The following is a 24077-nucleotide window of genomic DNA, read 5'->3' on the forward strand; positions in this document are numbered from 1 at the left end:
TGGCGGCTACGAGCACAATTTATTCCACATCATGCAGAAGCCGCGACCCTCACTCCCAGAGGGCTTAGAAAGTGACACATGGAACCACATGTGTGTCCCGGGGCCTGGCCCTCCCCCCATCCTAACACGGAAAGACACTTGGCTAGAGGAGGGCACGGGGGGGAGGGGGGGGAGGAGGAAGTTTGTGTCCTGGGGCCAGGCAGCAGCAGCAGGGGCTTGGGCCCGGGACAGTCCCGAGCCCCTTCCTCCTCCACAGGGCGGAGGTACCCCCTCAGCCCAGGCCCAAAGGACGAGGGCAGGGGACTTGGCGGGGGGCCTCAAGGAGTCAGTCTCAAAGCCCGGGAGCCACATGGCCAGGACCCCCAGTGGCCCGCGAGCTCCCAGGATGCAAGTGTCCTCCGAGACAGGGGGAAGCCGGACCCCGTTGCCCCCTTCAGTCTTGCGGCTCCTCCGACCGCCACTTGAGCGCGTGGTCCTTGTGGGCGTCAGGCAGGATCTGGTTGCGCATGCCCCCCAGTAAATTGGAGGTGGCTTCCGTGGCCAGGATGAGCGGCTTCACCACTGTGGGGGGCAGCTGGCGGATCACCCCCCCCGACGGCCCCCGTCAGCCCCTTCTGCTCATGACCCCGAGAAGCAACGTCGCAGATGGTCTGGGCCGTGTCCAGGATGCCCTGGGAGGCGAGAGGAGGGCGTGAGATGAGACACTGGGGACAAAACGGGGGCGGGGGGAGCTAGGAGGAGGTCCGTGGGCTGCTGCAGGGGGTACCTCTCGGACAGTGTCATAGGCCTTGGCCACGCCTTCCCGAAGGTCAGCCGGCTGCTGCCCCCTGCGGAGCTTTCGAGCGGAGCGTTTGTCCTGCAGCGAGCGCGAGACGGGGGCAGCAGGGGACAGGATGTCATACACGGTCTCGGCGGTCGCCTGTAGGGAGAAAGGCGATGGGGAGGTAGAGGCCAAGCGGATGGGGCTCTTCCTCCTCCCCCTGTGCCCAGGTCCCTCCCCTTCACACCATTTCTGAGCAGGGGGCTCTGTGTGTTGGCACCGGCCTGCCCAGAGTCTTCTCTTTCCACCAAGGCCAGGAGAAGCTCCGGGGGCGGAACCCTCCCAGCATCCCCTCAGCCCCCTCCGCCCCCTGCCGCAGCCCGGTCACCTGGATGGCCTGCACTAGACGGTTGCTGAGCTCCAGAGCTGCCGAGGCCGTAGATGACCCGAAGGAGGCAGCCCCCCGCTGCAGCCCCCGCATGAGGCGTCCGTCCCGCCGGTACTGCTCGATAGGAAGCCACAGCAAGTCTCTAAGGCCGTGAACTGGAGCAGGCAGGGGCAGGATCAGGGACCAGCTCCAGGCCCACGCCACTGCCCTTCTTTACACCTAACATTTTCTACCCAACACCCTCTCACCCCACTGGGGGTCCAGCCCCACAATGAGTTTCTAGGCTGTCCCACAGAAATGGTGGTTTCAAGGCCCCTCCTCTCATGGGTAAGGGGCACTCACAGAGCTGGACCACTGAGTGCATGGGGCCCACGCCTCCCAGGAGGCCCGGCAGCTGGTTCTTTCGGATGTCCTGCAGCCATTCATTGAGAGCATAGCCCAGCACCTTGTCCACCCCCAAGAGCCTGTGCGTAGAGCAGAAGCGGGATTCAGTGGCTTCCTTCCAGAGCAGTGGGGCCATCCGGCCGTGCCACAGTCTGGGCAGGGGAGGGTCTTGGGGGAGAGGAGGCTTTTGGTCAGGCTCACCCATGCCGGCAGCAGAGACGTTTAAGCTTGAGCTCGGAACAATTGAGCTGGGCCAGGCCGATGAGGATCCCGGCGAAGGTGCCCTGGGAGGGAGAGGTGGGCGGGTCGTGGCAGAGCCCAGGACTGGGGGGACTCAGGAGACCCCCAGACCCAGAGGGACACCTAGGCACGTAGACACCAGGACTCAGGACGACCGCCTTCTCCTCCCTGCCGCCCCCGGACCCCCACCCCGGCCCACGGAGATGACGCGGCTGCTCACTACGGTCAGTGAGATGGGGCACGTTTACAGGTGACTAATGGGGCCGTCCACCCCTCTCACGGAGGCGGAGAGGGCCCAGCCCCCCACGTCGGGCCCCACGGCCCCACCACTCACCACTTGGTCCACGGTGACGTGCTTGCCCTGGTAATCCAGCCAAATCGGTACCTCAGAGGTAAAGCGGAACTCCCTAAAGCGGCACACGAGGGGGATGGGGGGGAGCACACCTGTGAGCCCTGAGAGCTGCTGGACCCGGCCTCCCTCCGCCCCGGCCCTCGCCAGCACCTGAAGTAAATGGGCTGCTCGGCCGAGGCTGCGGCCGCGGAGGAGCTCTGCTCGCTGACTGTGGTCTCCAGAGAGCTGCTCATCTGCGCCCCCTCGGGCAGCTGGTCTTGGGGGGCGCCGCTCTGGACTTCGGGATCTTGGCGGCCTGCGTGGGGTGACAGGGACAGGGTGGGCCCAGGCCACGTGGCAGCGGGAAGGGCCTTGCTCCTTACCACCGCCCTGTTCATCCTTAGCAAGCCCCTGCCCCCTCCCCTGCTCCTCTCTGGGCCTCAGTTTCCTCTCCTGTCGAATGGAGCTAATCCCAACTTTCCCTACCTACGTATTACAATGCAGTGCAAAGGAAGCAATCTGAAAAGTGCCAACAGACGGAAGCTGCACCAGGAAGCCGGGCTGTCAAAGGGCAGTGTGGGGGAACGGCCTCGGTCATGCTGCTTTCCCTGGCCTGCAGTTCCCACACCGGGCTCTCACTCCAGACCACCCCTCCACAATACCACAGTGCTTGTCCTCAAGGGTAGGATGCAAACTCCTCTCGCTGGCATTTAAAGACCTTTACAACCTAATCCTAATCCATCTTTTCGACATTATTCTCCTTCCACTTTATGCTCCAGCAAATCGCCCTTCTCGGTGTTCCTCACAGCCACCACCCAATCAGGTCGTGCTCCACACCCGCAATGTTCCACCTCTTCACATTTCTCTCTCAGATCCCCTTGTTTCCTTCAAAACCCAACACAGTCACCCCACCTCCAACCTTTAAGTCCTTCTAACCCTGCCCGCTAAGCCCCCAACGTCCATGTCTGTCTCTTCTGACGGAGGAGCTCGAGGAGGGTAGGGACTCACCACTGCTTTTGTCCCCAGTGCCTAGCACAGTGCCTGGCACCTGGCAGGTTCTCATAAATGCTTACTGGTGAGGCCCCCAGCTGCTGCAGGAAGCCTACACCCCAGCCGAGGCTGAGCCCTCATTCCTGTTCCTGAGGGCCGCCCCCCAATCAGACGAAGCTCAGGGCCGAGAGGGCCTCCAGCGTTACTGCCCTTCCCCCCAGCCCCTCACCTTCAGCTGCCGTCTCCATCGGAATGACGGGGTTGATGCCGGCAGCCAGACTGGTGAAGAAATCTTTCAGGAAGAATAAGGCATCCTGGGAAGTGCACAGGGGTAACCTCTTCAGCCCGAGGCTGTAGGGTGGCCAGGGACCAAGCCCGAGCTAGCTAGCAGCTAGTCAACCCTCCCCTCCCAACACACACACACACACACACACACACACACACACACACACACACACACACACACACACACACACACACACACACACACACACACACACACGGGCTGCAGGCCAGTGAGGAAGGGCTGGGCCGGTCCAATCTCACCTGGTCAATGTTGAGCCGCAGCGGCATGAGGGAAACTCTGAGGCAGCACTCGGGGCCTCCCAGGCCGGCCTCCGGGGCCACATGTAGGGCCTTGATGGTGAGCTGGGGGACCCACAGAAGAGGAATCCCTGAGATCCCGGCCCCACGCAGCCCCCCCCAGGGTATCTTGCCACGCCACCCCACCCTGGGACGCCGCGGCCCTGCAAATTCCTGGCCTCCCAGCCCTCGGCCTGGGTTCCCGAGCCCCAGGAGTCTCACTCGGAGGTCCTAACTACCCCGTTACTTTGCCCCTTGGCCAGAAAGGCACCTGTGGTCCAGTCAGAGAGCCGTGGATTTCGAGCCGGGAAGGGGCCTTCATCCACAGCTTCCTCCTTGGGCTGGTCACATCCCCAGTGAGGGCCTTACCCCCTCCCCATTTTAGAGAAGCAAGAACTCGCCCAAGGTTAGCCAGAAGGTGAAGATGCAGTCTAGACAGAACTCTTCCCTAGCTGTACGACCCTAGGCAAGTCAGCGCCCTCCCCTTTCTGGGCCCGTTTCCTCATTCACAAACAGAGGGTTGGACTTGGCTCAGTGGCGGCTAAGGCCCCTTCCTCTGAGCTTCGAGCATCGAGAGACACCCTCAGCAGCGCCATACCATGTTGGAATGCGCCCGCCGCGGCATCTTCTCGCTCGTGTACAGGTAGAGGAACTTGTTGATCTGGGAGGAGGCGAGCCGATCCCGGATCTCCAGCTCCTGGACGATGAACACCTGGCGGGCCAGAGGCCGCTCCCCGGCCTCGGCGCCGGGGGCTGCTGCTCTCTCTGGTGGGTAGGTCTCATGCTGGAAGCTCACCTGGAGGCACAGGGGCACGGCCGGACACACCAGTCACTCGCCACACTGATGGCTGGGGATTCCGTAAGAGGCAAAGCCAGCCCCGGCCCCGAGGAGTTTCCAGTCTTCTCTGCCCCGGCCTTCAGGCGCACGAGGCAGCTCTGTCCAGTGGATGTGGAGTCTGACGACACCTGGGTTCAAGTCCCAGCTCCTGCTGCACCTTATTGCCGGGGTGACCGCAGGCAAATCACCGCCCACCCCCGGCCTGTTTCCTCATCCGTAGAATGAGGAGGCTGGGCACCACTGCTTCCCAAGTCTCTCCTCCCTCCAATTCATGGTGCTGTGATCCCAGTCCCTTTCCTTCTCAGGACCTCCGTTTCCCTTTTTGTAAAGAGGACCCTAAAGTGGCCTCTCAGCTCTGGCCCCAGGGCTCCTCTGCCCTTACCTTGCTGAGCTGGATCTCCATGAGGACATGGTGCTGCCGACCACTGCCGCCCTGGGTGCGCCAGGAGTTCTGGGGCCTGTTGAGGCCAGAGCACCGCGACGGGGAGCCCCGGGGGCCCGAGAGGCCGGATTTTGGCCTGCCAGGGAAGAAGAGAAGGCACTTTCATTCCTCGTTTACTGAGTACCTACTACGTGCAGGGCCCCAGGGATGGACAGGTCAGTTGAGACAAGACTCAACTCCTGCCTTCGTGGAGCTCAGTCTGGGAGAGGGCAGGGACCCACGCCCAGGCAACGTGATGCCCAACGTGGCGAGCAGGTCACGGAGTGACCGCCTACAGCACACCCCGCCACAACATTCACTGAGACCGAGTGACCTGTCCGAGGTCACCCATCAACCAGGCGTCCGAGGAGGGTCCTCTGGGCCCAGCACGTGGTCACACACCTCTCAGGAGGGACGGAGGGGGACGATGAGGGGATAGAGGGAAGGAGGCGAGGGAGCGTGTGCTCAGAGTGGCAGGCACCATCTTGGCTGGAGCCTGCAGGGAGGTCAGGGTGAGAAGGCTGGAAAGCTCAGTGGGTGCCAGGTTGCTCTGAGTGCTCTGGAGGCTGCAGGCCCCATCGGGCCTTGCCGGCTGCCCCAGGTTCTTGGCGGTTCCATGGTGGGCCCAGACTCAGGAGGCCTGGCTTCCAATCCCAACCCCCACCACCTGAGTGACTGGGCAGGTGACTCATCCTCCCTGAGCCCAACTCTGCCCACCTCAAAGGGCTCGGTCAGCCTTGGAGAATGAGTCTTATGCCCCAGCTGGGCTTCTTTCTGGAAGGTCTGCACCCGCCCCCTCAAACAGAAGAAGCTGGCGCTGCCCGCCTCACCTGTGACCGTGGTGAGGCCCAAAATCCCGGCCCCCATAGAGATGCCAGACAAGAGAGACCTCTCTCAGCACCAGCCGGCTGGTGGGCACAGGGAAGTGGGCAGGGGCTCGCAGCAGATCCGTGCTGCCCAGGGGTCGAGAGAAGTGACCATCCCGGACCGTGATGGGACCAGGCTGGAGCTTTGTCACTACTGGCTCACCATCCCGGGGCTAGGGAAAGAGAGGGGTGAGGAGGCCAGGATGACCGAGACCCGTCTTGGTTGGGCCTCAGTCAGGGCCCTCTCTCGTTCAATTCTGGGGGGGGGCCCCAACCCCTTCCCCATGTTGGATCTATCCCGCAATGGCCCTGACTCCCCCCTCCCTGGCACGCACAGGGATGCCAAGGCCAGGGGCATCCAGGATGCAGAATTCATCACTGTCCAGGGCGTCCCCATCCCCATCCTCTTCCTCTTCTTCCTCTTCTTCTGCCTCCTCTTCTTTGGCTCCAAGGCTGCCTTCCGAAGGACCATCAGGGGGCGGAGGGGGCTGGGCCCCACCCCGCTCACCTGGGAAAAGGTAAACAGATACCGGAGAGGCCTGCCGCAGGGGCCCACCACCTGTAGGGAGAGAAAGGCTGGAGATAGGCAGATGGGTCGTGCCACCCCCTCATGCTCCAGGAGGCACAGTCCACCCCTGCCCGTACCTGGTGGCAGGGCCAGGTCCCGCAGGCTCCGCTCCGTATCAATGAGGGCATCCGCCAGGTCCCGCTGATTGATAAGGGCAGTCTCAGCTGGGGGGCAGGAGGGCAGGGAGGCTGGGCTCTCGGAGAGCTGTGGGGAGTGAGAGGGTGAGCAGGAAGGCAGGAAAGCCCAGTGGCCCCCCTATGAGTTTGGGTTAGCCCCAAAGATGCCAGCTGGGGGGCTCTGGGTCTCAGTATCCTAACCTCTTGAGGCCCTCAATTGGCATGATCTTAAGGCCCAATCCCTGACGATGGGGAGGGGAGGGGGACCCGTAGCCACCTGACGTCTCCTTCTCCATGGACCGCCCCCTCCCCCCCCACCAGCCCTTGGCTGTCCTGGGGATCAGCAGAGCCTCGAGGTGAGAAGGGCCATGGCCTGGGCTGGGGCACCCAGGGTCTTCTCCCTCACAGCCCCTGCCTGCCCACGTTACCAGAGCAGGTGCCCACCTGAGCCCTACACTCAGCCCCGTCAGCCGGGCCCACCCTCACCTGAACCTTCTGGCCAGCGATCTCGGTGGGGCTGGGGGGCCGAGCCGGGGGGTGCAGATCCCCGGAGCCCACCACATACTGGAGCAGGTTGGCCAACAGGGCACAGGAGTCGGCACAGCTGTGCAGATGGACCACGTTGTTGGAACAGCGCAGCTCAAAGAGGGGCTGGCTCTGCAGGAAGGAGGGTGCTCGCTCAGGGGGCGTCCTGCCCAGCAAGGTCACCCAGGACTGCCACGGGCTTGCTGGGTGACCCTGGGGCAGGGCCCTTGCCCTCTCCAGGCCTGCTTTCTCATCTGTGAAATGAGGGGCCGCACTAGATGACTTCTAAGCACACCAGCAGAGCCTTGGGGGCTGCTGGGAGCTCATCTCCTCTTCTCAAGGCCTGGGATCCTCCAGGGAGCAGGGGGCAGACCTAAGATGGCCCTTGAGGTCTCCTGAGCTCAACTTGGCAGAAGACGGCCAGGCCCCTGACTGCTTCTCCCCCTTGTGACCTCTCACCCCTGTTGGGAGGGGGTGACTGGCTCCAGAGGAAGGAATCCCATCGGCTTAGCCCTGGCTGTCCCTCCTGCCTCCCTCCCTGAGGCTCCTTCCCCCGCCCCAAGCCCACCTTCCCCAGGGGCCACTTGCTCTGAGCTCCGCCCCAGACTCTTCCCCAGGGGGTCTGTGCCCACCACCACACACTGCTGCTCACCAGCTTGCCCTCAGTGCTGCCTTTCCAGGTCTTGATCACAAGCTCCAGCAGATCCACGTCCAGGACGCAGACATAATCTGCCAGGGAAATCGAGGGAGGGGCTCAGCCTGACCTGGACAGCCCCCTCCCTCACTGGGACATTCTGGTCAGGGAGGGCTCTGCTACATTAAACTCCCATGGTGTGCAGGGCCTTGCCCCTGGAGCAGCGATCCCTGCTGGGGGGAAGAGGGAGCCCATGCACCTGAGGGAAAGGTCACTGCTGCCCTGGGGCTGGCTTGGTGGGTGTCGCCTTCTCTTTGCCTCTCAAGCCTCTCACCTTTCCGCAGATCAAGGGGCTCGCTCCCACACCTGTCAGACAGGTAGATGGCGGAGTCATCAAGGATGAACCTGCGGGGGAGGAGGCAGGGCAGAATGAAGGAAGGCTGGCGGGAAGTGGGGTCAGCACATTCTTTGGCCCTTCCAGTCTCCCTGCTGGCACGGCCAGCATCTCCTGACTCCAGGTCTTTGCCCTGGCTGTCCCTCCCATCTGCAACGCTCTCCTTCCTCCTCTCCAGCCGCTGGCTTCCTTTGAAACCTGGCTTAAACACCCCCCCCCATGACACTCCTGCTTCCCCCAATCCTGGGGTTCACTTTGTATAGGAGGCTGTCTGGTCTGGGGGCAGGTGCTGCCCCCGCTTTGGCATGCAGGCTACTGGAGGGCAGGGGAGGATTAGCACAAGACTGTCCGACAGCAAACATTCTGTGCCTACTCTGGGCCACACACTGGGAGGAGACAGAGGCAAAGAATTAAACCCTCTCTGCCAGGCTCTCCCGTAAAGAGGGCTTGTGGACGGATGGATGGTGGGAGAGCATGGAGCTGAGAGCGGAGAGGCAGCCCTAGGGAAGCAGAGGGGGAGAGACACGGAGCGGCACATCAGGGACAAACAGCATGCTCCGTCCTGCCACGTGGTCCCCAGAGCAGCCAGGCCGTGGGCCCACTGGATGACCCCCCCCAGCTGGGAAGGTCCACAGCTAGAGTCCCCACCGAGGCTGGCCTGGGCAAACAAGGGCCCATTGCAGAGCTCCCCCCACCCCCGCTTGGCCTCCTTGAGGCTGCCCCCAAACACAAGGGAGGTGGCTGACGAGGTATCTGCCAGGCCTGGGCAGACGGTGCTGGGGAATGATGAGAAGGGAAATCGTCCCAGGCCAGCCCAGAAGGGGCCACACTTGCTGCCTGTTGTTTCCAGGAGACCATGTGCTTCTACTCCCCAGCTGGGCACCAACAGGTGCTTTAAAATACCCACTGGACTGGCCTCAATTGTTGGTCTGCTCACACCCAATTTCTCCTGCCAGATTCCAGACCCCACCTCACACCTGGGAGGCCAGAGACCCGCTCTCTCCACTAGACCAGGCCAAAGGGGACCAACTCCAGCGCTCTCAGACCCCTGACAGTTCTGTGACGACCTTTCCATGCCTCGTTTACCTCCTCTGTAAAATGGGCCTGTGCTCAATGGTCCCTTCTGGTTCAAAGGTTCCTCCTCTTTTTCCTCCACAAATCCTGCCATCATAGACCTGCTCTCTTCCCATTCCTAAATGGCCGGGGGCTGATTCGGGGCAAGGGGAGGGCTCAGAAGGCATGGTGGCAGGGGCCCCGACCTGAGCAGGAAGGTGGAGGTGTCCATGATGATGTTGCTGGAGAGGGTAAAAGTCTCTGCAGTGATGAGGACGCGCACAGGAAGGTGGAGAGGCCTGGGGGACAGATACTGGTTACAGTAACAACAGCACAGAGGCTGGGGAAAAGATGTTTAACTCTCACTTTCTGGACGGAATCGTGGAGGCCCTGAGAGAAGCCTGGCCGTGGGGCCCAGGTACCTGTAGTCAACGGCGCAGGAAAACAAATGTGTGTGCAGGACAGTGATGACTGTGGGCGGCACGAAGCCAAGGATGGGGTCATCCAAAACGTCCAAGAAGTCCAGGAGCTGTGGACCGGAGACAGGAGGTGAGGTGGGGGGTGGCAGCAAGGGCTCAGAGCAGCCCCCTCACCTGCCCCCACTCACTTGGCAGTGCCAACTTTGGCTGGGCAGAGCCATGCGGTGGCGAAGGGTGGCTCCATGTAGCCGCAGGGTCACCAGGAACTCCTGGAGGAGGGCAAACACAGAGTCAGGGCATGGTGGGCATTAGGGGGCAGCCTCTGGGGAGCACATCTGCCATAGTGCCCTGGACCAGGGTGACACAGTACCTTAACGTTCTTCTGGGGGTCCAGGTGAATGCGCACAGCCGTGGAGAGCATGCGTGGCCCCTGGCCCTGCCCTTTGCGACCTGCACACCCCCGATCTGTCACCCCTTCCTCCGACGGGTAGATTGTCGGGGCCAACTGGGCAGGTGGGGCAAAGCTGGGCACCTCAAGCCGGGAAGGCAATAAGTAGTCATCCACTACAGCTGGGGGGAGGGAAGAGCCTTAGGGAGGGGGGCCCTGCTCCCCTGTCTCCTCCCTTGTCCCCAGGCCCACAGCACCCCCTCATACCTTGGTGGTAGAGGGCCGCCTTCTCAGACTCTAGGCAGAGGTAGCCGAGCCCTGGCTGGCCCAGGTACTGGGAGACACTGAAGATGGTGCCCTGGGTCACGTCGAGGACCAGCTCCCCATGACAGTCCTCCAGCTTCTTTCCCCCCTCCCCCTAAGAGATACAAGCATGGCCTTCAGTTGGTGGGGGACTCGCTGGGCCCTGTTTCTAGGCCCCTCAGGGCCACAGCCCAGGGCTGGCGGGGTGGAATCATTTAGCCTGCCTGGCCTCAGTTTTCCAATCTGCAAATGATCTCTAAGCTCCTAACCCATGTGTCTTCTCTCTTCTTGGCCTGAGGGTCATCTTTAAAGCGGGCATAACAACTCCTCATCCTTCCTGGCTGGAAACCCTCTGAAGAGACCTAAAACTCCTCATGTGGGGCCTGAGACTAATGTCTGCTCCCATGGCCTCAAGGGTGCTCCCCCTGCTTCCTCAGTCTAAATCCTTCACTTGACATTGGAGGCCCTGCCCAAGCTTGCCCCACCCTACCTTCCCAGCCTCTCCCAAGCACACATCCTTATCTACAGTCTCTCCTCCTCCTGGTTCGAGCTCCAACACCCCCTTTCCCACAAAGCCCCCTCCAATTTCCAATGTGGGTAAGAGCCTCGTGTAAGGCCGTACCACAGACGATTTGAGAGAGCCCTGTCCCTTGAGAGGGGAGGACCTGGGGAATGTGACCATCTGGGCTCAAACCCTGGGCCTCCTCCTGGCCAATGAGTTAGCGAGTGATGCCAGGGATCATGACTGGCTCTCTCCCTGGCCCAACACTCAGGCCCATCTCCTGAGGCCCTTCTGTGGCCACCCTCCTAACCTCAGAGTACATGGGACAGGACAGAGAGTTCAAATCTTATTACCTTATAAGCTGCATGACCTTGGGCCAGGTACTTGAAGCCCCCTCCAGTGATTTAATGAGGCCCTTCCTGGTCTCCCAGGTGGCCCCTGGCCAATCCTTGTTGGCTGGGCCTTGTGTGGTTTTAGTGGCCCTGGCCTGCGCCTCCCTGGCTCACCTTGCTCTCACATAGCACAGTGATGCGTCCCTTCAGCACCGTTACCAAGGTGGAGAAAGTGCTCTGGGCACGGGGACTCCGGGGCTCTGGTGCGGGGGGCTGTGGGACCCCTGACCCATCCACCGAGAAGAAGTGAGTGTCTTCCTCTTCTGAGTCCGAGTCTGGGAGGAGGAAGAGGGTGATGTGGTCACCCCGCAACAGCTGGGCCTCCTACTGGGCTCTCTTAGCCGGCCCTTCCTTCCCAGCACCCTCGGCCCTCCTACCCAGCTTAAAGGCAGATTTGCACATCTTGAAGTTGTCCTGCCAGAAGGCAGAGGGCCCGGGGAAGCCAGGGGCGGCCACAGAAGCAGCAGGGCCGAGGTCAGGGAGCAGGTCTCCAGGCTCCCACATGAGCAGATCATTGTTGATCCTGGGGAGGAGGAAGAAAGAAGCTGGGTGACAGGAGAAGGGCTCCCCGCCCCAACCCCTGCTGTGCCCCCCAGGCGCCTGCCCACCTGTTGTAGATGCTCTCGTAGACCTCCTTGCTAGGCAGGAAGACATGGGCATTGGGCAGGGTCAACTCCAGGCTGCATCGGGATAGAGCCAACGTTCGGCTCTGGAATTGTCCCATCTCCTCGGGATCACCAGGAATCACCATCTAGGGCCCAGAGGATCCCCCAAAAATTAGCGGAGCTCCCCTTCTCCAGACTGGATGGGTTCCCACCAGGTCCATCGTGGTGTTTGGTGGATGAGGGTAAAGGGGAAGTCCCAGTGGGACAGGGCCCACACAATCTGCCCAGAGGCGGGAACTCCTTTCGGCTTTCTGTAACCCCAACTATCCCGAAGTGGAATGGGCTGCCAGAAGAATGAGCTCGCCATCACTGCACAGGCTGGATAACCAATTTCCCTTGCCCTGCCCGATGCTGCGGCCCTTTGCCTGGGCCTTATACCGAGTGCTTCTCACGCACTGAAGCCGAGCTCAGTCCAGTCGCTTGCATCAATAGCCCCACCAGGCCCCAGGTCCATCATGGTCTGAGCCATCTGTCCCACACTTCTCTGTGCACACTGTCTTCTCACTGACCCACTAAGGAGTCACTCTTCTGATACTCAGAAACCCTCTGGGGCTCCCGACCACTTCAAGAGCTCTGGGCCCTGCAGGCCAAGCTGCACCAAGCTACAGATCCAACCAAGCCCAGGCAAACTGGGCCATGAAGGGGGCGCCAAGTTCAAACTCTGTTGCCTGCCTCATCCTAGCCAAGGCACCTTACCACCTGTTTGCCTTAGTTTCCTCAATTGTAAAATGGGGATAACACCACCACCTACCTTGCAACATTGTTGTGAGGCTCAAAGGAAATGCTATTTGTAAAGTGTGTAACACTGCCTCCCTCCCTCTCCCAGGGCAGCTCTTTCCCCCATCCTCATCTTCCAGCTCACTCTGCGGCCTCGGACCCCATCGGTCACTCCCTCCTCTCCCTGGCTTTCCTCCCCGATGGCTCCTCCTGTGTCCTGGCTGCATCCTCCTCCAGATCCTGCCTCTAATCATAGGGCTCCCTCAGGGCTCTGGCCTGGGCCCTCTGCCCTTCTCCCTCTAGACTGCTTCACTCGGGGACCTCTCAGCTCCCACATATTGAATAACCATCTCCATGCTGAGGATTCTCACGTCCACCTCTCCTGCCCCAGCCTTTCCGCTGACCTCCAATATCACCTCTCCAGCTGACGTTCAGACGTCTCTGGATATCAGGAGCCTGTCCAAAACGGACCTCATTGTCCCTCCCCCAACCCCCTGCACCTTCCCAAATACTGAGGAGGGCAACATCATTCTGGACCCGCCAACCTGGGATTCAGCCTGGCCTCCTCACTCTCTCTCCTCCCTCAAATCCAAGATGGTGCCAAGGCCTGTCCACTCCGCAGCAGCTCTGCCCTGACCCAGCCTTCACCCCTCACCCCTGGATAACTGCGGGGGGGGTGTCTGCCTGCCTCAAGCCTCTCCCCATCCCTGTCCATCCTCCGTTCAGCCACCAACGTGATTCTCTTCAAGCCCAGACCTCTCTCGCTCCCAGGATCAATACAAAACGCTTCATGTGCCTTTCTGGAGTAAAGCTGGGCACTGGCCCCTCTGTTGGCCCTGGGCGTTCTCTCTGGCTGCCCCAGGCCCAGAACTCTCTCCCTGCTCACCTTCTCCTCTGGGTCACCTTCAGTCCTAACTCAAGGCCCACCTTTGACAAGAAGCCCCTCCCAGGAGCCCTCACACTATCTCATGACCTCTGAGGCGATGTCCAATTTATCTGCCTAGATCTTCTTGTCTCCCCCATTAGACTGGGAACCCCTGAGAGCAGGCTGTTTCCTCCTCCTGTCCTCTGTGCTTAGCCAGGCACACAGCAGGCACTTAAATGCTGACTGACTTGATGACATTTCCTGCCTTGGCCCTTCTGCATCACACAAACATTCCCTAACCCGAGGCACTCATTCTAGGACAACTCAATCGAACAAGCCCTGGCCAGAAAGTGGGGAGAGCTGGGTTCTAGTTTCTGCTGGGACCTGACCCTGGGGTGGTCAACAACCTTGCCCCTGGTGGAGGGAATAGGACACTCCCCGTAGCCCCCCACCAGACTTAATTCTCCTTGTGCTCTGGAAGCAGCAGGGCTGGGAGAGGGGCCTCACCTCCTCGGTCTCATACATGGTCCTCTTGGAGGAGAAGGGGGAGGGCTCAGGCTCACGCAGATCGCAGGGGCTCTCGGCCGAAGACAGTTCTAGGTCCTCCCCCTTGTCCAGCATCAGGTCCCACTGCGAGCTGGTGTACTGGGGGTTCAGGGTCACCACTGCCCTGCCAGGGAGAAGGGCTGTCACTGGGGGTAGGAGCCCAGCCTCTCCAGACCCCTCGTGGCCTGATCTGCTGGGGGAACCCCAAACTTACTTGGGTAGGATGTACTTGCGGCCAGGGCCCCGGGGGTCCAGGGTTTTAGAGACGCGAATGCAGGGGACAGCAGGCTTCTCCCTGTCTTCATAAGTCCCTGTGTTGTGGCAGGGGAAGGAAGGAAGGCCAGTCACGGCTGTGCCGAGTCTGGGCCAAGGCTCTGGGGGGGCATGGGGCAGGTTGAGGCTCCCCTACCATGCAGGTCACTGCAGGTCAGCTCCAAGCGGGTGGGGGCCTGTGGGCTGGGGCCGTGGCTCAGCTCTGACTGGAACTCGAGGTCCGTCAGCTCGAGGCGCAGAAGCTCCTCCCGCACGGCACGGCCCGCCCAGGGGTCACGCTCTGGGCGCAGGTCAGGGATGGGGAACCGCAGCCGAAGGGTGGCGTGGGGGGGCCACGACCCGCAGGGCCGTCTGGCACTCCATGGCACAAGGAGGCTCTCCCTGGGGGAAGATGGGGCTCATGGGGGCTCAGGCTTTCTCCTGTCTCCTCCCTGCTCTGGGGAGCAAGAAGGGGGCTTCTCGTCTGACATCATCCTATCGGAGACCCGGAGCTGGGAATGCCCTTCCATTTGACCATCGAGGAGACTGAGGCACGGAGCAGGGTGCAGAGCCAGGGCCCCCACACACTCTCCTGCATTCTGAGGGGAATGCGTGTGCCCCCCAGTGGCCCCCGTGTTTTCCCAGGATTCCCTCCCAAGAGAATGAGAGGGGGTAAAAGGGGGTGGACAACGGGAAGGGGGATGGGCAGCAGGTGGACAACAGGAAGGGGGATGGGCTGCGGGGGTGGACAACAGGAAGGGGGATGGGCTGCGGGAGTGGATGACGGGAAGGGGGATGGGAAGAGGGACACGGGCTTCGAGGCCTCAGAGGCTCAAGTCCAAACCCCTCGTTTTTACAGGAGGAACCAGCCCTATGAAGCCTGACTAGCCTGAGGTCACTCAGGACCAAAGTAACAGAGGCAGAATTTTAACGCGGCTCCTCAGATGCCTCTGGAGACACTCTTCCTCAGCAGGCCTGAGCTTGATCTCTTCTAATACTGGGTGAGGCTGGCCGGCCCCCACCCCCTGCTGCACCCTGACGTAGGTGCTCCCTGTGCTAGTACTAGCAAAGCCGGGGGAGGAGGCAGCAGGGCTGCCCCAGGGGAGTCATGGCCCACCCAGGGGACCCCAGCACGTCACCGAATGCCTCTGTTTCCCCATCTGAAGAGTCAGGGCCTGGACAGGGGGCCTCTGAAGGCCCACCTGGCTGTAAGCATGGGAACCCATGATCAAAACCTTCTTCAGGGCAGCTAGGTGGCGCAGTGGATACAGCACCGGCACGAAAGTTAGGAGGACCTGAGTTCCAATCCAGCCTCAGATACAGAACACTTTACTAGCTATGTGACCCTGGGCAAGTCACTTAACCCCAACTGCCTCACTTAAAAAAAAAAAAAGCCTTCCTGGCTGTGCCCTCCCAAGGGCCTCAGGGACTGGAAAGGGAGGTTCCTCACCAGAACAGAAATGAAACCAACACAATCCTGGGAACTGAAACCCCTCTTCCACTCCCCAACTCCCGGGGAAAACCCACTTCTTGGCCCACAGCAGCCTGCACCCTTGCCCAGGCCTGGGCCAATGTCCCCCTCACCTCTGCCTCTCAGAACCCCCCCATCTTTCCCAATTGCCCGGCCCAGCTCCCGGAGCTTTGCCTCCCTCATGGAACATCAGCCCCTCAAGGGCAGGCAGTGTGTTTGCTGACTGACTTACTGATTCCCATGGTCACCCCCCAGGCTGGCTCACCAGCAGGCCCTGCTCCTGGTCCATTGGGGTGGTGGCAAGATGGAACAAGGCCCCAAGCCGGTCCAGTGCTCCCAGCTCCACATCAGACTGGAATTCGGCCAGTTCCAGGGACAAGTCGGAGGTACAGTGGCATGAGGCTGCCCGCCGGGGGTGGCTCTGTCAGTGGGCAGAGATGGGAGGACACAGCTCTAAGGGGAAGGAGCCTGGGGAGAGGGCTGCCAGGGAAGCCAGACGCCGAGCCCTCATTCTGCTCTCTGAGGCCACGCAGCTGGGAGGCTCCCCCTTACCTTGGGGATCCGTCGCTGGGTCTGAATGTATCGCAGGTGTGCACAGGGCCTGGCTGAGGCCCCAAAGCCAGAGCCGTTGGGGAAACTCAGGAGCTGGGAGGACAGGAAGGGTGGGGTGTGGGGATGAGTGAAGGCCTGGCCCCGCTGCCCTTCCCCCCCAGCAGCACCAGAACCCTCTGACCCCTGCCTCCCCCTCACTCACCTCTGCGTACTCTGGCTCAGCCACCCCTTCAGGCCACAGACACTCCAGCACCTCCAGCTGGCCAAAGAGCAGGTCAGTGCTGAAAGCCCGGCATCTGCCCCCGGGCCCTCCACGTTGCTCCCAGCTCAGCTGCACCGCAGAGCCTGTTAGCCTGCAGGGTCCAAGGCAGAGGTCTCAGCCATCCACTCGGTCCACTGCCCACCCCATGCAGGACCACTGCCCTCCCCGTACCTCACATGGCTTCGGGGGCAGGCCTTCTGGAAACGGGGCCTTAGCTGGTGGAAGTCCCGGGCCCCAAAGGGTCCTTCTTTGGCAGCGTCAAATTCGGCAAAGAAATGGGCGGCAAGGTCGGAAGGGCAGCCGGGGGGCACCCCTGGGGGCTGCTGCAGGGCCGTCAGCGTCAGCCCCCCCAGGGTCACCTTCAGCAGCGCCTCTGGGCGCAGGCTCTCTGGGGGGATGGGGGCTCCTGTCTTGCCTGCAGGAATAGGATGGGGGGATGCCGGCATTGGGGACCTGAGCAAGGGTCTAAGGGAGCCCTGGTGTGCCTCCTCCCAGTCCTCCGAGGTCCCCAGCGCTCTCCCTGTACTCTGATCTGATAAAGGGCTCGCCTACCGAACATTCACTTGTTCAAAGCCCGGGAGAGGACGACACCTAACCCAGCTGGATGGGTGGGTCATGGAGGAGGCCATGTCAGGTCTTGGGGGACCCTTCTGCACTCTGCCACATACCCCCTTAGGTAACCATCTGCCCTAGAACAGACCTTTCAGGAAGGCAGGGCCACTGTGGGAAAGTCCCCCACTCCTGTCAGCCCCATGTCCCCCCTTCCATCAGGGGGTGATGGGAGCACAGGGCTTGGGGGGGAAGCAGAAGAGAGGGTAAGAGGCCGGTTCCCTCCCTCACCAGGCAGGCGGCTGAGACCGTGGAGGGCAGGGTAGGTGTGGGGACGCCGGGGGGTCCCATCACTGTGCAGGGATGAGCTCAGGTCCACGTCAGAGAGGGATAGCTCGGAGACAGAGCGGGCTGATGTCACACTGCTGGTCAGGGCGGCCATGGAGAAGAAGAGGTCTGGGCATCGGGGGAGAGGGGAGAGCAACTCAGAGGGGGCGTCGTGGTCCCCTCGGGGCCAGGGCAGGGGCCCGTCCCGTACCTGTGCTGTCCATGCCCACCAGAGGGTCGGAAGAGAGGGCCAGGCCGCCCCCCTGCAGCTGCTGGCTCAGGTCCTGCTCGATGAGCCGCAAGTCCTCGGCCCCGAGGGGACGGCTCTTGTTTGCCTTCTCCGACAGCCCCTCTGTGTCTGGGGGGAGTGCACAGCAGACCCTCAGGCTCCTGCCACCCAGCTCCATCCCAGCCCCGACCCCTCCCTGGCTTGGGCCGGGGCCTCACCGGCTAGGCTGAGGGCACTGAGGAGGTCCTGCAGCTGCAGGAGATGTTGGGGGGCCAGGAGTAAGTGCAGGCAGCCTAGCTGCCCCGACACCTCCATCTGAAGAGATGGGGGGAGACGAGACTGGTCAGTGGCGGGCGCAGAGCCCGAGAGCCGGAGCGGACCGTCCATCCAGTGAGACCAGCGCGGCGTGAACAGTGAAGGGACGCCAGGGCCAAGGCCCCGCGGAGAGAGCCCCTCTCTCTCTAGGCCTCGGCCCGGCCTCCATCCGTGCAGGCAGAACCTGGCGTGTGTTTCGGAGGTCCCTCCATCTACTTCTCAGCAGCCCCCTCCCTCTCCCTGTGGCCTCCAGACCCCTGCCCTGCCCTGGGCTTCTGGGAGGAGTCAGGAGGCCTCGACTCTGACCCTAGCTGATGCCCTCACCTACTGCTTCAGCTTCCCCCAGGCAGCCCCTCTCCCCCAGGTCCTGGGCAGCCCCTGCTCCCTACCCTGGGCCCAGGGAAGGCCTCGTTCTGCTTCAGTTTTATGGTCAGCTCCATGTACCCGGAGCAGCTGCCGATCTGCAGTGGGGGTCCAGGGGACTCTTCCTGGAGGAAGAGAGCAGAGGTCAGAGTGTCTGAGTGGGGAGGTCCCCCCTCTTCCCTCTCTTTATGCTTCCTTCCCCTCCAGTTCCCTTCCTTCTCCCTCTCCTGCGCACCCCTCCCCTCTTGTCATCTCCCATCCCCCTTCCCCTCTTTGTCCTGTCCTGTTCCGTCCTCCCTCCCCTCCCCCATCTCTCCCCCCCAGCCCTCAGCATGCTCCCACCTGATGGGGGGGACACTCTTCATAGTGAAGCCTCACACCCGAGAGCTGGAGCAGCTTGTGCAGGAAGGCAGGGGGCTGGTGCACGTCCACAGGGGGAGCCTGGCTCGGGTCCCGTACAGCCTCATCACAGTACTCCAGTCTGGGGGGGTGAGGGGGAGACCCCAGGTCAGGAGGAGCCACATACGACTAACTCAGGGCCGGGCACCATGCTGGGGGTGCTGACAGAGAAGCAGAAAGAGCCCCTGGCCCCAAGGAAAGGGGGGACCCCAACGGACAGGGCACAGCAGGAAGGGCTTCATGGACACTGTGACATCTGAAAAGGCCCGGGGAAGGAGGGAGCTCATTCCAGGCAAAGGGGTGGAGGTGGGAGAGTGGCCAGTCCAGTTCTGCTTCCTGTCCCTCCCCCAGGTTCCCTCCCCACCTCTGAATGTGGACCTCCACAGCCATGCCGCTGTCTCCACCACCTGGCGCGTGCTCCACCCGCACGATGGTGTCTAGGAAGGTCACCTTGATCCTCCGGAGCACTGGGGCGGGAGAGGCCAGCATCAGGCCCAACTGAGCTCCAGGCAGATGGGGCCAATCACGGTCTGGACGCTCTGCCGGGCCCCTGACTCAGAGGCAGCAAAGGAAAGGGACTATGGCAAGGAGCGAAGGGGTGAGGGGGACACGAGGGCCACCCTAGGGCCCAGGGGCAGGAGCAAGGCCAGAGGAAGGGAAGGCCTTGAGCCTGGGGCCAGGTTACTCACCAGTCTCGATAGTCTGGGCAAACATCTCCAGGCCCTCCAGGGGCTGGGGGGGCTCGGAGGGCTCGGGGGGCCCCTCCCGAAGGCACTCCTGAGCTAGCTGCAGGCTGGTGGTCATGCACGAGGTCCAGCTCTGGGACTCGGCCGTCCCAGGCACTACAGGAAGCAGAGGTCAGTACCGGGAGTTCCCAGAACCCACACCGCCAAGGCCCCTTTCCCCTCTCCTCCTGGGGCCGCAGCCCCAGCCTCACCTTGGCCACTCCGCGGCCGCAGAGTGAGCTGCAGGCCAGACACCTGCATGGTGCAGTGGTCGGTGAGGAGGGCGGCCCAGGGTACGACCACCTCAATGGAGCCCACGAAGCCATCGACCAGCTCCAGGGGGGACTCCACGGATTCCAGCAGCTCATTCACAGACTAGGATTAAAGCATGTGGATGTTTAGGGAGTGAAGTCACTGGACGTGGCATCTGTCAGGGTCTTAGGATGCCTGAGGTCACCCCAGTTGGACACAGCCCGAAGAGGGAAGAGCTTCACTCAGGGTGACCCCAGAGCAGGGCCTAACTTCCTAGGGCCTCATCTGCAAAATGGGGATAAAAATGCCAGGCATAAGGTGGCACCGCAGTGCCTCAGCCTGGAATAGGGAAGACCTGAGTTCAAATCTGCCCTCAGACAGTGCCTGGCAGTGTGACCCTGGGCAAGTCACTTCACCCTGTTTGCCTCAGTTTCCTCATCAGTAAAATGATGAAACCACTCCAGTATCTCTGCCAAGAAAACCCCAAACCAGGTCACAAAGAGACTGAACAACAATGAACTGCAGTAGACCTGACACAAAGTCTCATCAGAGCCTCACAGCCTGGCGAGTGAGGAAAACACTATTATTGTCCTCACTTAACAGATGGGGAAACCGAGACTGAGGAGACTAAATGCCTTGGCCAAGGTCCCCCATTAGTCAGCATCAGGACAGGATTCCAATTCAGCTCCAGAACTGACTCCCCCCAGGCCCTCTAAGACAATGCCACTTCAGAAGGGCCAGAGAAACGACCTAAGAGTATCACTCATTAACAGAAACAGAGGGGAGCAAGAGTCCATGACTCGTACCCTTAAGGACTCATCACCCCTATTTTACAGATGAGGAAACTGAGGTCCAAAGAAAGAGACCTGCCCAAAGTCACAAGGGCGAGGTCAATGGCAGAGCCAGCATTACTGTGTCCCCTGAGGCCCGCAGGCAGCCTCTGGGTGGGCATGCACCCTCTGCCCTGATCACCACCACCCCTTCCCAGGCCTCAGGAGGCAGCACCCACTCATGAACAATTTCCCCCCCGACCTGGGGGGGCTTCACTCTAGCCCTGCCTCTTCCATCCCCTGGCAGGAAGGTTCATGGCACAGGCCTCCGCTCCAGGCTGTCTCTGGGGACACCTTCTTGTCTCTAGTGTCCCCCAGAAATGGATGCAATTCTTGGCCTGGGAAGCCCCAGCCAGTGAGTGAGGGTCCCAGAAGAGCCCCAACTCTTGTTTTCTTGGCCTCTAGAGGAGGGGAAGGAGGTGTGGTCCATGGGCCTAAGGCTACTCTCAGCCTGCCCAATCACAGAGGAGGGGCGGGCATGAGACCAGCCCAGCTGCTGAGGTCACAGGTCAGACACAGAAGTCTCCCTCCCCTCCAGAGGTGGGGGCTGGGGTTGCCTGGTCCCCAAGTGCCTCCACCTTGTTTCCCAGCCCCCCTCCCCACTCAGTCTGCCCCTTTTCTCCCAGGGCACCCCTCCCCTTCAGCCCCCCAGTCCCCAGGGCTCTGCCCACTTTCCCTAGGTCTGCCCCTTCTGGGCCAGCTTCCCATGATCCTTCAGAGCCCCCAAACCCACTGCCAGCCCAAGCTCCTATACTCTACTCCAGCCTTTCTCCCCATGGGACCCTGCCAGGGAGCCCCACTTTGACTCAGTTTCCCAGTCCCGGAGGAGCTCAGGAATCCAAAGACCTGAGCTTTGGCCCAGGGTCAAGGGAAGAAGCCCAGGCTTTGGGTGTGGGTCCGAAGGCTGTAATTTGTGCTTCCTTCTATGAGTGCTTGGGTCAGCTGAGCTGTGAATCACCCATCTAGCACCTGAGCTCCGTCTCCACTCTGTGCTCCCCAAGCCCCCCAAGCCCCTGAGTGTCCTGACTCTGCATCCTGCCCTTCCCTCTGACCCTACTCCTCCCCTGGGGCTCCTCTACAAGAGTCAGGGCCCCCCGGCAGCCCCTGCCACCAGCCCCAGCTCGGCCCCTGCCCCGGCCGGAAGTGACAATTGTTGCCAAACAGCCCCATGGCATGTAAATCAACACACAGACTGACGTGGTTTCTTGTTGACATCAGGGCCACCAGACAGGTGGGTAGCCCCGGCCTGGGGTGCCCTCCCCAGCCCCCAGGCACCCTGTCCTGCAGAGCCCCCTAACTGTGAGCCTGTGGGGGAAGGGCTGCCTGGATCCCCTCCCAGACCACCACCTGTCCCACGGGGGTTTGCAGGCCCCCTCACCAACTCTCTGCACCAAGACCCCTCTCCCCCAAATTCTAATGGGGGTTGGTTTTGGGGGGGCCTGCCCCCTTCCTCCTCCAGCCCCGAGGCCCCTCTCCCCTTAGCCCCGTAATTGGGGGTTGTCTTCTTCCTCCAGCCCTAAAACCCCTCTCCCCCAAATTCTAAAGGAGAAAGGCAGTTGGACTTGGGGGGCTGCCCTCAGCTCTGTGACACTTCTTGGACACTCTCCTTCCTCCTCCAGCCTCGAGGCCCCTCTCCTCTTAGACCTGTAGTTGGGGGGAGTGTCTTCCTCCTCGGGGGTGGGGGCCGCCTTCCCCAGCTGTCCCCTCCCTCCCCCGCCAGGCTGATGAGGGGAGCCTGGGCCGCGGCCCCGAGAACACTGTCTCTGCCCGGCCTCGCTTTGCCCCATCCGTGTAATGGGGGCCCTGCCGAGGCCCGGGCTCCCCGGCCTCCCCGGCCCCGGCCGCTCACCCACACGTCCAGGTGGATGTCCCGCAGCCCGCCGCTGCCCTGGTACAGGTCCAGGCTGAGCTGCTCCAGGCTCAGCCGCTCCTGCAGGAAGTGGCCCAGGTAGTGCTGCAGCAGGTAGCGGCAGGCCCGCTTCTTCATGCAGCTCGACCACGGCCACAGCCAGCGCGACATGGCCGGGAACTACCCGCCTGCGCCGCCGGCCGCGCCGTTCACTCGAGCCCCCGGCTCGGCCCGCCGCTCAACCCGGCGCCAGGCCACGCCCTCGTCTCGCCGCCATTGGTCGGACTGGAGAGCGAGGCCCGCTGATTGGTCTTGGGGGCGGGGCTCCGGAAAGAGCCCCGGCTTCTCGCGGAGCGACATAGGTCTCGTGATGGCGAGCTGCGCCTGCGCCCGAGCGCCTTGACCGCTTCGAAGTGTGGCCGCGGGAGACTCGTGATGGCGGTGCTCGAGAAATAAGTCCCGAAGCGCAATGCGCATGTGCTTACCCGCCCCGCCTCCCAGCTTCTGGGTCACGAATTAAAGGGACAGTGTCTGATCAATTACCACTCTGGAGCCGGAAGAAACTTTATCCCCAGCTTCGTGCCCAACCCCCTCGTTTTTACAGGTGGGGAAATTGAACCTCGGGAAGAGGAAAGGAAGGACTTCGTCGCGGTCACTCTAGTAATGAGGGACAGCCTGGGACTTAGCTCCCTGACTCCCACCCCAGGAAGCTTTTTGGGACCATCCCAGAGCAGAGGACCAGGGGGTCGGGGGTCCGAGGAGAGACCCTCCTGGGGGGGGCCGGGGGCGCCTCCTGGTGAGTACGTGAGGCTAAGCTGGAAGGGTAACCAGGGCCAAGTGGGGAGGGGGCGGGGCGGGGCACTGAAGTCCAGGTAAAGAACTTGGCCTTGGAGGGTCTGGGAGCCCGAGGGAGGGGAGGGCACCTGAGATTAGACCTTTGTTAGGGCCGGTGTCCCCTCCCTGGGTGGGTGGGTGTGGGTGTGATGGGATTGACTTGGGCAGGGTCCTTGCCCCCACCTCTGCTGGGCTGAGCTCCCGACCAGAAAGACCTGCCCTGCCCTCCAGGGGCTTCCATTTGGGAGGACTAGGAGGAATTGGGCCAGACTCCAGCATGCCAGACAGGGGCAAAGGCTCTGAGGTGGTAGATGGCCCATCCTGTGCGTGCCCAGTATGGCAGGAGCGCAGTGTTTGTGATCTTGTAAGAAGACTGCCGAGGTTACAGGAACCCGGGCTGCCTCTGATCTGGGAGGTACTCAGGGGTTCCCCATCACGGTCTCCTTTGTGCTTGTGAAACCTCAGGGACATCTTGCTCCAAATGTCCCCTGGGCAGTGGGAGCTCAGGAGAGAGCCAGGGGCAGGGGCAGCATAGAGATGGTCATTGGAACTCCCAGGAGCTGATGAAATCACAGAGTGAGGGACTAGAGGAGCAGAAGAGAAGAGGGCCAAGAACACACCCTTTGGGGACACCCACAGTTAGGGAAGGTAATGAGGAGAGCGCAAAGAGGTGGGAGGAAAACCGGGAGACTGGACAGTGTCACAAAAACCAGGCCCAGGAGAATTGGGGGGGGCAGCATCAAAGGTGGGACCTACTAAGCAACCCAGGCTGTGAGCCTAGTCAGACTAGAAAAAAAAAAGCTGAGCTAGTAATGGCCATTTGAGAACTTTACCGTTATCATCTCCTTTGATCACCAAGCCAGCCTTGGGAGGCAGGTGCTCTTATTGTTCCCACCTTAGGGTTGAGGAAACTGAGGCACACAAGTTAAATGACTTGTCCAAGGTCACACAGCTAGTCCAAGGTCTGAGGCAGGACTGGGG

General features: G+C 61.8%; 1 protein-coding gene and 1 long non-coding RNA gene across 2 annotated transcripts in view; one reads left to right on the forward strand and one right to left on the reverse strand.

Annotated features, from left to right (window-relative positions):
- Positions 1-22433, reverse strand: ATG2A (autophagy related 2A). The gene is given in 43 exon segments (XM_020968003.2): positions 1-592; positions 594-671; positions 767-919; positions 1149-1303; positions 1491-1612; positions 1734-1816; positions 2107-2179; positions 2275-2419; positions 3323-3407; positions 3640-3741; positions 4274-4471; positions 4896-5031; positions 5765-5973; positions 6136-6359; positions 6446-6572; positions 6971-7141; positions 7662-7738; positions 7978-8048; positions 9297-9389; positions 9513-9619; positions 9698-9778; positions 9880-10079; positions 10165-10315; positions 11209-11369; positions 11472-11617; positions 11703-11845; positions 13849-14011; positions 14102-14198; positions 14297-14489; positions 14491-14541; positions 15876-16031; positions 16163-16255; positions 16365-16515; positions 16596-16839; positions 17265-17429; positions 17512-17658; positions 17748-17844; positions 18234-18332; positions 18550-18688; positions 18971-19073; positions 19296-19448; positions 19544-19706; positions 22263-22433. Coding segments are annotated over 43 exon segments (5835 nt in total). The 3' UTR covers positions 1-433.
- The window catches only part of LOC110195341 (uncharacterized), a 2773-nt gene continuing 1061 nt past the window's right edge, over positions 22366-24077 (forward strand). The window contains exon 1 of the long non-coding RNA XR_002320867.2: positions 22366-22866. This is a non-coding gene — a long non-coding RNA (uncharacterized LOC110195341). The remainder of the gene's footprint in view (positions 22867-24077) is intronic.

Source organism: Phascolarctos cinereus, unplaced genomic scaffold (genome assembly GCF_003287225.1).
Source record: "Phascolarctos cinereus isolate Bilbo 61053 unplaced genomic scaffold, phaCin_HiC Scaffold_9;HRSCAF=440, whole genome shotgun sequence".
NCBI lineage: Eukaryota > Metazoa > Chordata > Mammalia > Diprotodontia > Phascolarctidae > Phascolarctos > Phascolarctos cinereus.